This window comes from Zea mays, chromosome 10, assembly GCF_902167145.1.
Source record: "Zea mays cultivar B73 chromosome 10, Zm-B73-REFERENCE-NAM-5.0, whole genome shotgun sequence".
In the NCBI taxonomy this organism is placed as follows: Eukaryota; Viridiplantae; Streptophyta; class Magnoliopsida; order Poales; family Poaceae; genus Zea; species Zea mays.
This window is the reverse complement of record NC_050105.1, coordinates 129923488-129938708: the sequence shown is the minus strand read 5'-3', so window position 1 is coordinate 129938708 and position 15221 is coordinate 129923488. Positions and strand designations below refer to the sequence as shown.

General features: G+C 44.7%; 1 protein-coding gene across 1 annotated transcript; it reads right to left on the bottom strand.

Annotated features, from left to right (window-relative positions):
* Positions 1–701: 701 nt before the first annotated feature.
* Positions 702–3359, bottom strand: LOC103641799 (uncharacterized). The gene is made up of 2 exons (XM_008665133.4): positions 3102–3359; positions 702–2081 (listed from the first exon to the last, which is right to left on the bottom strand). The coding sequence occupies exons 1-2, from the start codon at positions 3196–3198 to the stop codon at positions 952–954; spliced, it is 1227 nt and encodes a 408-aa protein (XP_008663355.1). The 5' UTR covers positions 3199–3359; the 3' UTR covers positions 702–951.
* Positions 3360–15221: the final 11862 nt, after the last annotated feature.

Genomic DNA, 15221 nt, shown 5'->3' with positions numbered 1-15221 from the left:
CCTTCCTTACCCTTCCGTATTCAATCCTCCGAATAGCAGTGCTTATTCTTGCCGATCCTAGTTTTGAACCATCCCTTGAGTTTGAATGACGTTCGGACCCCTAAGAACTTAGTCCGAGGTACTGGGTCAGCTGTTCGAGGCGGTGGAAGGTTGTAAGCTTACGGTACGGAACCAAGCTATGCAGCTATCCAGCTTCGGACCACCCTCGCGAACGTGGGCCATCCCCTAGCTAGACCAAGCTTTTAGTGATCGGATCCTCATTCATTCTCAAGTGATATTCTAAAGCAGGTGCAAATAGGTACTATTATTCGAGTTTCATGATTACAACATAAGTTTAGATCCAAGGAAGGAGTAGAGGGAAACAACATGCGTAAACAAGAAAAGTTTACGCACATCTCATACATTGCTGAAGACGCATGGTGTATTTGTCGCCCACACTATCTTGCAGGGTGGGGCACGAGCAAGGCGCTCATCATCTCCATCCTCGGCCACCGCGATGTCGTGCTATCCGACTCCCAATCGCATAGATAGTCATGCCAAGTAAAATGGCAGAGTTAAAAAACCAAGGCACAACCATCGTTTCATTTTAAAACGGTGCCCCCACCCCCAAAAAAATAAAAAGTTTAAACCATGTTTTATAAAAATAACTTAATTAAGTGTGAGCATTTTGTTTTTCGCTAAAACAACCGCACCAAGAAAAAGCATGAACACGAATAAATATACGGTTTTTTAAGATGGTGTCCTAACTCCTAAGGATAAAAATGAGGAAGGTAGTAAAACTAAGGGTATGAATTTAAATAGCTCAATATACTAGTTCAAAAGATAAGCCAAAATGAGCCAGTAAACCAGCACATTCACACTGTCCATTACCCAAGTAGCATGGGTACTTCTACAAGAAAAAATGACGCAGCATCAGTATAGCCGGGCGCAAAGCAAGTTTTTATGTTACGCCTAGAGAAGCAGCCGGCGAGCATACGGCGGCGGTATGGGGACGAGCGAGACGTCGTCTACGACGGGCCCGCAGAGCGTGCCGCTGTTGTCGGACTTGGTGTGGTAGCCCAGGCTGACGAACACCACCCTGGTGGGGCTCGCGGCGGCCCTGAACTCGATCTTCCCTCGGTTGGAACCGCCAGCGCCGCGGAAATCGATGTCCACGGTGGTTTCACTCGTCCCGGCGTACGCCTTGAGCTTCATCCCGGACGACGAGGAACCATCAGACGACGAGGCGCAGCCGTTGGCGGCGTCCCCGGCCGAGAACTCGAGCCTGTACCAGCTCCCTTCCACGGTGGTGTCCACCTCCTGCAGGAGCGCGGCTTCGACGCCGGACACGAGCTCCACGGCGCGCGCGCCGCGCGGCACCGCGAAGTGCGCCGAGTCTACGTACCTGACGGACTTCTTGTACGCCATGACCTTCCACCCGGGCAGCGGGGAGACGGGGTCCTCGTCCACCGGCGGCACCAGCACCCCCCACGGCGAGCCCGGCGGGATGTACGGGCCCTCCTCGAAGCCCCCGTTCCGCAGCATGTTGTTGTCCGCCGCCGCCTGGTCAGGCGGCTGGTCGTGGAGCGCCTTGATGGCGAAGGCGTCGACGATGGGGCCGCACGCGGGGTCTTCCTCCTGCCCGCAGTTGTGGGTGATTACGACGGACATGAGGCCGGCGCCCTCCGCCCTGAAGGCCCAGGAGTAGGAGTCCCAGCCGATGCTGGTGTACACCGTCTGCATGGGGAGTTCGCCGGTCTGGGCCGGCGCCGGGGAGCCGGCGCCGGACGGCGCGGGGGCGGCCGTCACGCTGAGCGTCTCGTCCTGGGAGCAGGTGCGCGACGCGGCGAACGTGAGGGAGTAGTACGAGCCCTGCGTGAGGCCGCTGATCTGCTGCTCGATGGAGGCGCCGGCTCCCAGCCGCAGGGCCTGCGCGCCGTCCGGCACCGTCAGGACCATGTCCCCCTGCTTCTGGCCCGAGCATACGAGCTCGATGTGGCCGGACGTCTTCCAGCCGGAGATCGCGTGCTCCCCGGCCACCACCGAGCCGCTCATCTGGGACTGGTCTGGCGAGTCCTCGAAGTTGCCGTTCTGCAGAGGACCTGCGCGCGCGGAGCACGGTGGCATGGCATGCGGAGTCAGAGTCCCAGAGGTAGTAGAAGAACGTGGACCAGTTTGTGATCCATATGCTGATTGTGCCCTACATGTTGGTCGACCCTGATGACTTCCATGTTGGTGAACAAGCATGATTCGGTATCAGGCTATAATGCTATATCAGCAAGCAAATCGGCACAAAAAAAAACAGTAAAAAGTTTCAGCAAACCAAACACTGCAGATGCGTCCGTGCGCATGTGGTGGTCACCTCAAACAAAAACAAAAAAAATCCTATCTCATCCGATCACGAACGTTGCAGATCGATCGATCGTAATGATATGGAGGCAACGAGATCAGATCATGCATGCATGACGAGATTCTGCTCCTGTAAAACAGAACGTTCTGCTTCTGACACACATGTTCCTAGGCACGTGAGACGGCAGATCCCTGATTCCTTTGGGAACATTAACTGACAAGTCAACAAGGTTAGTATTTTTTTTAATTAATAACTGGTACGTACTTGAGCTTACTGCTTACATGAATCGAAGCAAGGTGGTCCTTTTTCCCTACGGTACGTTTGACGCTTAATAAGAAAAAAAAAAGAGAACTGTTTCATGTACAGTTCATTTCTCCTTTGTAACTCTAATAATTAAGCTGACGGCAGCTAGCGCTTCAGCTAGCCGAATCATGTGAATGTAACGTCAGGAAGTTTCTTGCAAAAGAGCAAGACATTTGGACGATCTAGCTCCCGGCCGGCCCTGAGCAGGAAGCTTTGTCATGCTCATGCATGGCTGAAGCTTCTTCTGCTACTATGTCATAAGACACATATATAGCAATACTACACAATAATGGCCACGAAAATGCTTCTCTAGATTTGAACCGACACTAATGAAGATTTGGTGCTAGGGCAGCGACCAGGGCCCCGCCGCTACGCTACGTACGTTTTGACGTGCTGCATGCTCAGCCGGGCAACGAAGAAGAACAACCAATAAATAATGCAGCTTGAGTTCAAGGAGGAGCTCTCTCACCATCGCCGACGGCAGAGACAGCCCGCGCCGCGACGAAGAGCACCAGCGGCAGGACGACCAGCGCGGCGCGCTGCACGCTCCGCCTATCGATCACCATCTCTGGTTATCCCGGCCCCTCGCCTCGTAATTAACCTCGTACTTAGCCAGCAGCTCCTATTTCCTACACCTCGGGAGCTTGGAGAGTAGGAGTATGTATCTCCTCTCGCGAGCTGGTGTTCTGCTCACATGGCGGACCGGTGCCGTTCCACTTATAGGCGAGGCCAGCGCCTTGTGCTTGTGCATCTGTATGCAATGCATGCGTCCGCGGCTCGCGATCCATGATCGATCGGGGCGCCGCGGAACGCGGCGGGTCGGCGCGCGCGCACGAGAGAAGGCCATGCGCCCTCCCATGCATGGCCGCCTGATTCGAATGTGGCAGACCGGCAGGCTCCATCCGGGGGGTTGAAATTCCCGCGCCTGCCTGCCCTCTCCACCGCGTGTGGTCACGTGGCGCCACTGCTGCGCGTTGCCAGGCCGTTGGAACCGAAGGATTCGTCTGATACTGATAGCCTGTTCCCCCGATCGGGCAGCGAGCGTACGGGGCGGTGGAGCAAGAGCGGTGAGCAACATTATCTATACCTATACTCTATATGTACTTTTTATGGTCTTTTCTAAAAGATTTCATCTTATATACCTCCTTTCTCTTTAATAACATCATCTAAATCACGGCATCTATACCTATATTAGAAACATTTCTTATTTTTAATTTTTTTACATACATATTTGTTATACTCTCAAATATAATATATATTTTAATTTTGTTAAACCGGTTATTTAAAGTATTCAAATAGATAAAAAAAGATGAAAAAAAATTATATATAAAAAATTTAACAGCGTCCTCTAAATTTACGAGACAGTTTAGAATACGCCCGCTCGAGAAAGTAGAAGACGGAATCTTCTCAAGAGTAAAGGACCTGTGGGAGCCGGTCTTAATTGCTTTCTATGTTCGCGCCAGAGTCCACTACGCTACATGATCGGGTGTTTCCTTTTCTGACAGGATATGTTATCTGCATGATCTTCAGTCAGGGTGCTTGATCGGATTGCATGATCTTCAGTTCTCATGGTGGGCTTGGAATCCAATTGAGGTAGTTTCGGCAGCACTTAATTACTATTGTACTATATATGGTCTGGTTCCTATAAGGTCACGTATATAATTTTTACTAATAAGTTTCAAAGCCACAAGACGCGTATTTCTTACTGAGAATTAATATTTAAATATATAGATATAGTTCAAAAAAAAGGTGCAACATCCATTGATATTGATATTGATATTGTATTGCTCGTTGATGTTAATGTGCGATTGGACGACACTCTAGGTGGACTAACATGTACTATTTGATATGAGATGTACACACATACGTTTAGTCCACCGTTATACTATTGTGAGCAAAGGTTAAAACCGTAGTGAAGAGATGGCTTGGACATATTCCACTAGTACAAAAAGGCTCAAAGCCTGCGGCACCCATATATTTTTACAGACGGATCCGGTTATCCACCGACTGTGCTATTTCTAGTGGCGGTTCCTTAAGAAAACCGCCACTAGAAATCGTATTTCTAGTGGCGGTTCCTTAAGAAAACCGCCAGTAGAAATCCATGATTTGTAGTGGCGGTTTTCTTAAGTAACCGCCAGTAGAAATACGATTTCTAGTGGCGGTTTTCTTAAGGAACCGCCACTAGAAATCATTTTTATCCTTAATTTTTCGAGTTTTTCAAACGACCTCGTATGATAAAACCACTAAAATAAAAGTTGTAGATCTCTAAAAGTTATGAAACTTTGTAGTTGACAACTTTTTTATTTGAACTCATTTCGGTTCTCAAAAATTGAATCTAAGTATGGCAAATTTAAAATTCAAATTTTGCAAACTACCTCGGATGAAAAAAGTGTCAAAATAAAAGTTGTAGAACTTCAAAAGTTATTTATCTTTGTAGTTGACAACTTTTTTATTTGAATTCGTTTAGAGTCTCAAATGGTTGTAATATGTGGAGAAAACAACTAAAAACTAGACACAAGTCATGTCATAGACGGAGTGGTAGTGGAGGGTACGCGCGAGGGTGAGGTCTACGGTTCGATTCCTCACAACCGCGTAGCGCGCGAATTTTGCGCGAAAAATGCCGCGACTTGCGCGAGGGTGAGGGTGGGGTGGGCCTAATACAAATAATTTTTTTTACTATTTTTAGAATCTGTTTTATGTTTTCTGGAAACGATTTGCACTGGCGGTTTTATTACGTCGACCGCCAGTGAAAATCGATTTTCACTGGCGGTTTTATTACGTCGACCGCCAGTTTTCACTGGCGGTCTTCAGTTACCCGCCTGTAAAAATGGTGATTTCTACTGACCTCTAGCACTGGCGGTTACGAAAAACGTCACTGTAAATATGTTTAGGACCGTTAGTATAGAGCTTATCTGTACTAGTGTTCAAAAGTGCATCTAAGTGTCGACTAATGAGATCTATTGAGTATGAACCGGTTGTAAGCAATTGAATAAAATGCATCAAGTAAATCCCTCCCTATGGATTCCCTCCATTAATTATGTCCTACGGTTTTGAAAAAAAAAACTCGTAGGAAGTTATTGGCTTCTCGGAAATTGCTTATTTTGGTGTAGTGATTTCCCTGGTCACCGAACCAGCTCTAAATATCAGATCAAAGTGATGTTTTCTTAGGTTAATTGGTGACGTTGCAAAACATGTCTCAGATTTTATGTATCTAATTGAATCTGATAAGTGGCGTTTATAACGATAGTGACGTGTCACTCGCAGAACTACCTCAGAAAAAATATAATCCCTATCAAACAGCTCCGAACTCGTCTACCACGCTACATCACCGTTACATTTGTGTTTATATTACGTTTTCTTTCCCCACGTATTATAACAAACAGTGTGTAAATTGATTATTTGAGGCATTAGATGAATTCGAAAAAACTTGTCAGCTGCAAAGTTGGAGATCTGCATATTTTATTTTGGTAGTTTCACCGTCTGAGGTCTACAAATTTTGATTTTTCAAATTTCAAAACTCCAAACGTGTTTTTCTATGACAAGGTGATTTTAAATCAAAATGTTGTCAACTACAAAGTTTCAATACTTTTCGAGACCTATAATTTTATTTTGGCGGTTTTTTCCATCCGAGGTCATTAAAAAAAATCAAATTTTAGCTACGCCCTGAAGGTTAAAGACAATTACGTTTATATATATATATGTCACTAATGTATATAAATTAGTGACATTGATTTAAATACATGTCAAAACATGTACGACGTCTGAAGCTGGTGACGTGTTTACATATACACGTCACTGAACAGATCTGACGTCTGAAACCAGTGACGTGTTCATATATACACGTCACTAAACAGATCATAGTAGAGACATGTAAAATAAAAGATGTTACTGAGTTATTACCACATTTTGATAGTGACATGTTTTTACAATAGACGTCACAAAGATAATTTTGTTAGTGACGAATTGCTGACATGTTTTTAGCTAACGTCATGTACAGTCATGTCGCTTTTGAGTGATTTCGACATAGTGGGACACCACCCATTAGTATTGTATATTTGTATTGCTACTTGATATATAGGTAATTGAGTGATAATCTAGACGGACTACCATGGGTTTGATGAGAGATATACATATGTTTAGTCTATATGTATATTAGTGTGAGCAACATTTAAAACCATGGTGGAAGATGACTTGGACATAGTGAAAGTGCAAATGAACCCCTAAGTGGATTTTGACGCATTGGTGATGATATAATTAACTGTTTAATGTGATTGGTGAGTATGAACAGGTTGTAAGCAATTGAACAAAACGAGACAACCCAATGAGAACCACCCCCCACCCCAATTCAAATCCTAGCGGCGTTTGGATGGCTGAAAGCTTTAATTCTTATTCTAAATTTTGAAATTGAGTATAGGAACGATGTACCATGAAGGGGGAAACAAATGTCAAGGTTAAGGGAAACCTTATGCTTGCAAAACTAGAAAACCCAAAGCTAAACAAAACCAACAAAAGGTAAAACATATTCTTCCTGGCACACATGGAAGTTCCACTGTTTGGCACCGAAGCTCCATGCCATAGAACCTCTATGTTTAGGTGTAGAACCTTCACACTTAAATTGTACCTTTGGAAAGAGGGAAGGGGTATTTAATTATACCCCATCCTCTTCTTTACAACGGTCACTTGCTTCATTTCAAACACTCTCCAACTCGAAAAAACTGACCCTCACTCCTCCATTGAAGATCATCCAACCTCTTCTTTGTGTTCTTAGTGATTCCTTCTCGAAAGATTGGGTTTGGGAGTGGATTAGAGAGCCCACAACAATAGATTTGCCTTTGAGAGCCTTGGTTCTCCCTCTAGCGTGCATTTTGTGTTTTGTTAATCCTAGATCTTGAGCTCGTAGCTGGGTAGAGGTTGTCCAGTAGCTACTAATCGATTGTGATTGAGCACTAGAAAGATTGTATTGCTCCTGTGTCACTAGTGGAATTGTTCAAGGTCGATTTTTATGGTTCATTTAAGAAGAGATGGGAGTTGAAAGAGACTCCAAGCCTTTGTGACTACCTCTGCAACGAAGATGTATGCATGCCTTGGTGGTTGCATTGAACCTCATGGTAAATCACATGTCTTACCATTTGTTGTGCCTTTTGAACTCACTTTTTGTTTGAGTTGCAATATAAAGGTTTCCACCCGATCTACTTATGTATTGAATTCTATCTATAAACATGGTACTATGGGAAGCTAAGACACCTAGGAAGGTTGGTATTTTACTTGATTTCACTCTAATTTCAGTGTTGTTGTGTGTATTTTCAGTTAGGAGATGTAGATCCCCCTCGGATTTGCTCAGAAGTTGCAAGCCATATAATATCCACTAGAATTCATGGAACATCTCCAGTTTGTTAACCACTACAATCGAGTTTGACTTTTAATAGACTAGTTCACCACATCTAGGCCTTACTTGGTACTTCCAATTGGTATTGGAGCCTAGTCCTCATCATTAGTGTTTTATAATTATTTGTTATTTATCAACCAATCACCATTATTTTTGTTGATGATAGGGTCTAGTTAATAAATAAGAATACGGGTGTTCCATTCTTTGATGACACTTGATAAGAGTATGGGTGTCCCATTTTTTTGGTGGAGATAAATAACTTGGATTTAGTGGATAAAAATGATGTTGATGACCTAACTGCAACCCAAACTATGCCTCAATGAGTAATACGCCATCTCTAATGATTGCTCGCAATCTTGTGGAGCAGGTACAACCATCCATGATGGCACTTGTCCTACAAGCAATCAAAGAACCAACAAGAACAAAAAATAATAAGCAGTAAATTGCTAGATTAATATGGAGGTTTCAATCTAAAAACAAGATGGTAGGGTTCTGAATACAATCAGACCAATGGTCTATCCAACATGTGCGCTGAAAGGCGGTAGCAACGACAAACTCAATAAAACAAAACATAAGCTGTTCATGGCAGCTCTAGAGAGATATAAATAGGTGGGAAGATGGTCAAAGAGGTGTTAGGGTCATTCTCTAACCCTAGGGTGTGTTCCTAATGGACCCAACTTGATACATGGTTAATCGAGCCAAAATAGGGTGATACAACACGAGGAACAGAAAAGGTATCGATGTTACAATGATTATGACTCACTCTAGAAGATATGGACTCATGACCAGTTTTTTTTTGGAATGTGGACTTCATGAGGTTTCCATGAAGTGCTAGAACTCCAAAATCAAAGTCTGTATGAAGCCACGGTGATCGTGGCAAGTTTGGAAAGTTCTGTAGTCTGAATCCAACTTCTAAGGATTCTTTATTTCCTTGGACTAGAAGTGACATTGTAGCCTGGTGAAGGATGTTAGAAATACTTGTACTTAGTCTCTAGTCAACTTTATTGATCTTACATAATTTACATATGCAATCACACCTTCCCTTGATTCATGTAAGCAAATCTGAAAATAAAGACACATATTTTATGGTGTAGCACCAATTCACCAACTATATAAGTAATAATCCTCATATAGAGTGGTTTCACCTTTGGTTTATAAGTGGTTCACATGATCATATCTGAACCGGTGATGTCCTCGTCACTTAGATTAAAATTCATTCTGATAATTTCAATATGTACATAAATAAAATAGGCTAATTATAAATTAGATATCAATTGAACTAATATTAAGTATATACAAAATATGCTTCTATACTAGTGTTGTTCATATGAATATTATAAAGTTGTGAAATATAGTATAATGTTCTATAGAATTAATTTTCATCTCCCGTCCTGTAAGGTCCAAAATGTGTATAATAAAAATAATAATAATAACAAAATAAATATATAGAGAAATGAAATAGTAAATTCAGATATCTCAAATTATACCTGAGTATTAAAAATCGAGGACTGAATTTTGAAAAAAACAAGAATTATTTTAGAAAAGGAGTAATAGAAAAGTTTTCTATTCAACCAAATGATTATGCATATCATTAAATGATGCACTATAAGCATTTATTTACATGAATATTTAATCTTGAAGTAACTTTTAATTCTTATCCCACATTCAAAATACTATTTTTTTCTAAAAAGGAAAGTAAACCATATGAGTGTTTTTCATAATTCAAACATCTACCAAACAAATAAATAAATTAAAATAAATATATATCTATTGCTTCATAATTGATTTTGAGTATTTATTAAAAATGTGAATTCCTAAACTCCATTTTTGAATTTGAATTGAATTTGAAGTGGGAACTTTGAAATGGAAAAGAAAAATTTTAGAATTAAATGGAGAAGAGGAGGAGAAAGAAAATATTATGAGGACACAAATAAGTATAAAAATATATATAATAAAAATATGTTATTTTTCTACTAGGATTTGAAATTTTAAATTATAAATAAAAAAGGAACTTGGAAAACAAAAAGAAACAAAGAAAGGGGGAAAACCTAGTCGGGCCCGCTGCCTTGCATTCAGTCCACTTCCAACATGCTTCCCTGCGAGCGGCCCAGTGACACTGCCCCCTCCCTCGTGTAGGAGCTTGCTTCCGCGCGTGCTCTCACCGCCTGGCGGGGCCCGCGTTGCCGACCGCGCCTCTAGTCGCTGATCGTTGGGTCCCCTGGGTCAGGCTCCACTTTCCCCAGCCCAGCGTCAGGCGCAGTCGGGCGAACGGCATCGCCGATTTCCTAGCCGCGAACTCCGCCATGAACCACCGTGTCGGATCGTGCGGGTACCCTGTGCTAGCTCCTCGGGGTCCCTGACCTTGGGCCTTTAAGTAGTTGTGTCTGGCGTCCTCTTCTTCCATCTGTTGGAGCGAGCTTCGTAGCGTGTTCACCCACCCGCGCCGCCAACAGAGAATAGGGGAGAGGAAAGTACGCTGCCAACGCTGTTCTTCGCTTTCCATGGTCGTTCGACGTCTGCGAATAATTCGCGGGGTCTGGGCGCGTCGTTAGCCGGCGATTTGGTGCACCTGGAGGTGGGGACTCGTGCGGGTGACCGGGACTTTGTCGTCCGACTCCGGTGCTCACGATCGAGCCGTCGCGCCTTGGTGAACGAGCTTCTACGTTGTCTAACCATCGGTATGTACCCGCCCCTATCCTCGGTGTTCACTCAGCTTCGCGTAGCACTAGCTGGGATTAAAGAAGACGCACTAGAATCCTAGATCACTGGTTGCCGGCGTGCTGCGCCACCGTGGAGGTCTCTGTTCCGCTGACCGCGCCGGCAGAAGGAAGGAGATGAAGTGGGTGCCGTTCATTGATTAATGTACGGTGGTGATTAGATAATGGGCGTACAACTTCGGGTAGTGGATAGGGACCGTAGATCGGGCAAAGGGCAGCTAGGATTAGGGTTGGGGAGAAGATGCTCAGGGGCCGTTGATCTCGACATGGACGGTCTAATGGGAAAGGGATTAAGGATTCACGTATGTTGATCGTGGCCGTCGACCTGTGATCCCACTATCCCTGTTCCATACCCCCTTCGCGATCTATTCTCGGCCCTCGGATCTGATCCAATGGACGAGATCCAACCATACCCCTTTGCGAGGAATATTTGCTAAAGAGCCTTCCAGAGATTACGAAATTAACCCGCGGTACTGCTCGGGGGCTTTCTGTGTCTGGGGGACTTTTATGGATTTACCCCCGAGTTTCTCTGTATTTTGTGTTCAGCCCAGAGAACAGAGAAAATCAGATAAATATTTATAGAAGTTGATTTTTAGTACAAAAATAATTCCAGAAACTTATATAAATCATATTTAATTCATTTTAACTTCAAATTAATTCATTCTAGTTCATATAATTTTGTAATATTATTGTTTATCATTTAGTACCACTGTTTTGACATGAAAGTCACATTAAAATTAATATCCTATTTAATCTTGTACAAAACACAAAGAATCTTTAGAAATTCATAACTTAAAATCCATAACTCCGAATTGAACTGTTCCAGTTGCGTTAGCTTCATATGAATATTTACTATGCCATAACAACATTTATTATACCATGTCTCATTATTTTATGATTAGATCTTTATTTAACTTATGTTGGTTAGTCTTGTTAAACTGCTTATCATTATAATTTACTAGAATATGATCTATGGTCAATTTATAACTTAGATTAAATTTGAGGTAATTATTCATAGAATAATCTCTCATATGATTTATATTAACCAATTTATAATATATTTTAATATTTTAATCACACAGATCTTCTATAAAATCATAACTCTTTAATCGTGACTCCGATCTTAGTAGTTCTCGATCCCGTGATCTCGTAGCAACGTGTAGATCATTGTTATACATTTTGTTCTTATCTGTGGTGTGATGTTAATTTTGTCTATACCATGTTTGTTTGTATTGCTACGTCTAGCGCGAGGTCACGAGGATCTGAAGAATCATCCTGGTACCTGGAATTTCAAGTGCCAGGCAAGTTGTGCCCTTGACCACTTTTATTACCCAATAATGTCCTTTATTGTCACTATTCAATGCATAGGTTTAGCTTTGATGGGACCTAATAGGTCACCCTAGACTGTTTATCTTTTTACCTTGTTTACACCTGAATCACTTGGTAGTTTTTGTTATTGCCTTATATGGTTTTGGGTTAATATTTCATTATATCCATATTCCAATTATTCTGTTATGTTATTATGTTCATGTCAAGATCATTAATGTTAATTGGAACATGGAGCTTAACTTGAGAAACATGTGCCACCACAAGGGTGGAATGGGACGCCCTTGGCTAATGTAACATCCCAAAAATCCCAACCCAAGGTTTGAAACCCTAACCTTCTAACCCCCCCCCCCTTTATTTTATTTTCTCCTTTAACTCTACCCTTAGGACACCTCATCATGTGCATACACTTGAAATAATTAGATCACCTCACATAGACTATATTTATCACTCAAGACCATTTCGAGAATTTTTGATTCAAAGGAAAAAGAAACAAAAGAAACAAAAATAGAAAAAGGAAAAGAGAAGAATTAGAAAAAGAAAAGAAAAAGAGAAACTCCCCCCTCCTCGGCTGGGTCGAATCTGGCCCAACCAACCCCCGCGCGCCCGCGCTTTCCCCTCCTCTCTCCCCGGCCCAGGCGTCCCAGCTCCGCGCGCCTCGCTGACATCCTGGCCCCGCCCGTCAGCGACTCGTTCCCTCCCTCTCGCTCCGCTCCCTCTCTCTAGCAGCTTGGCCCCGCCTGTCAGCTCCTTCGTCTCGCCCATGCCATCACCGGCGCATCCGCAGCCGAGCCCCTCTCGCCCCGTCGCCTCGCCATTAAGGCGTGCACCGGCCCCAGCAACCCCCGTCACTGTGCCCGAGCCGTCCCCTCACCCCCCCGCCTGCCCGAGCCATCTCAATCGGCGTTAGCGCCATTCCCGCCATCATGGCGAGCTCGTCGGTGCTCGCCGTCTCCTCCATTCCTCTCCCTCCCCCAGGCGCCTATAAAAGGACCCGCCCGAGCCCCGTCTTCACCACACTAGCTCCGGACGTCTCCACTGCTTTCCCCTGAGCCAATCGAGCTAGCGCCGCCGTGCCTCCCTCGTCGCTCCGGTGAGCTCCTCTCCCCCTTTCTGGTGATCCTCTGTACAATTAAACTAGCACTTGAGCTCCGCCACACGATCACGGTCACGAGGCACACCTCCCTGCCCCTATTGCACCCAATTGCCGCACCGGCGACCACGCCGCCGCGGACACTCGCCACCGCGCCACGGACCGGCCGCATTAGGCCCTCGCCGGTCCAATTAACCCCACCCCTGTGATCCCCTGCACCCGCCCGTGCTTCGCCACCGCTTCCCCGCCGAAGAACCGGACCAACGGCGGAGAACCGCCGCAGGATTCGCCGCCGGCTGGACTCCGGTCGAAACCCCCCTCCCTCCGTTGCCGTCAACGCCGTCAGCCCCCTCCCTCTCTCTGGCATGCGGGCCCACGCCACGACGCCATTCCCCGCCATCGCTCCCACGCAGCTGGGCCACAAGCGCGCCCACGCGCGCGCGCTTGCGCCTGGGTGGGCCGAAATCCCCCCCCCCCCCCGGCCCAGCTAGCTGGAAATTCCTTTTTCTTTTTCTTTTCCCATTTCTTTTCCCCATTTTCATATATATACTTATATGCTGATATTTTATGCACCAAAAATAGTCTAAATAAATTATAGGGCACCAAAATAATGAGATATAAGAATTGGCACACCCCCTAAAGTCACCATGTTTGATGTATTGTTATTATCTGTGTTTGATTAGCGGAAGAGGGATCCAATCCTCCGGAACTTATAGCTCCGGAAGAAGGGCAAGAACCTGACCCCTCCGAGATAAACCTCTTGTGCCAGGAAAGCTTCGACGAAGGCAAGTCCATCCTTCCCTTGATGCATTATCTACCTATTTCTCTCTACCACTGCCTAAGCCTGGAATGTGGGATGGGAATCGAATTGCATGGTGAGCATGAGAGAGCCCGCATTAACTATTACCCTTGATTACAAGATATGGGATAAATAAAAGGGTGCAAGTAGCATGTTTTCCAAAAGTGTGCGATGAAGGGTATTCACCCTCATCACCTGGTGAGTAGGATGATCAGGGACTCCCTGGTTTAGGGGAGGGCCTAAGGTGTTGGCTCAGCTGGTTTAAGCGTGAGCAGAAGGATTGTCCTCTCGTATAAGGACCGGTTTGTCATCTTTCATTACCTGTACTCATAAAAAGTACAACCACTCGAGGCTGTGCGGGCAGCCACTCGATCTGAACTCGTACGATCCAACCCCAGGGTTATGAAAGCTGGGGAGCACCGGGAGGATAAGGAGGGGGAATGATTTGTCCGGTTTGGACATGGCGGTGGCCTGACTCCTTCCGGTATAAACGTTAAGGTTAGGACGTGCAAGGAAGGAAAGAGTTTTGGATTTGGATCTCATTGTCCATGAGATCGCAGAGCCGGACTAGTGGGTAAAGTGTGCCCCTCTGCGCAGAGTCTAAACCTATTCGAATAGTCCGTGTCCACTGGTATGGACGAGTCTGGTATGGTATGACAATTAGTGTTTTTACTACAACCGGGAACAGGGAAATGTGTGTGTGTTTCTGGAAAGAAAGTAGAGCCACAGGAGCGGGAAGCTCAGTGGTGGTCAAGCAAGTGTTATTTCTATTGTCTTGGGAAAACCTTAAACAACGAGTACTGCCTTTCTCTGAAAAAGTATGAGTGACTTTAACTCCACCATATGAAGCATGTATAATATAGGTCACTTTCTCTTTACGGGAGCCGGGTGGGCTTGCGGAATACCTAGTGTATTCACCCAGATTTATTTATGTTTTTCAGCAGCTGAAGACTTCTTTTCTGCTATGCTTGATTGATGGGGCTGTGTCTTCACCCAGTTTTGCCTGTGGCCTGGGCTATTTTACATTCCACTGCACTTTATGATTTTCGGCTCACTCTCGAGCTTGTATCCCCCGGTATTGTAATAACATTATTCAGACTCTGTAACTATTTGAAGTAATGAATGTGGTTACTAGCCTCCTGGGACTAGTAATTGTATCACATTTGAGTTCCAAAGGATCGGGACGCTTCAGGTGGTATTAGAGCCTATAGGACTGGCCGTAGACCGCAACCCTGACCTTAAAAGTTGCCTTAACAAGAAAACACCTC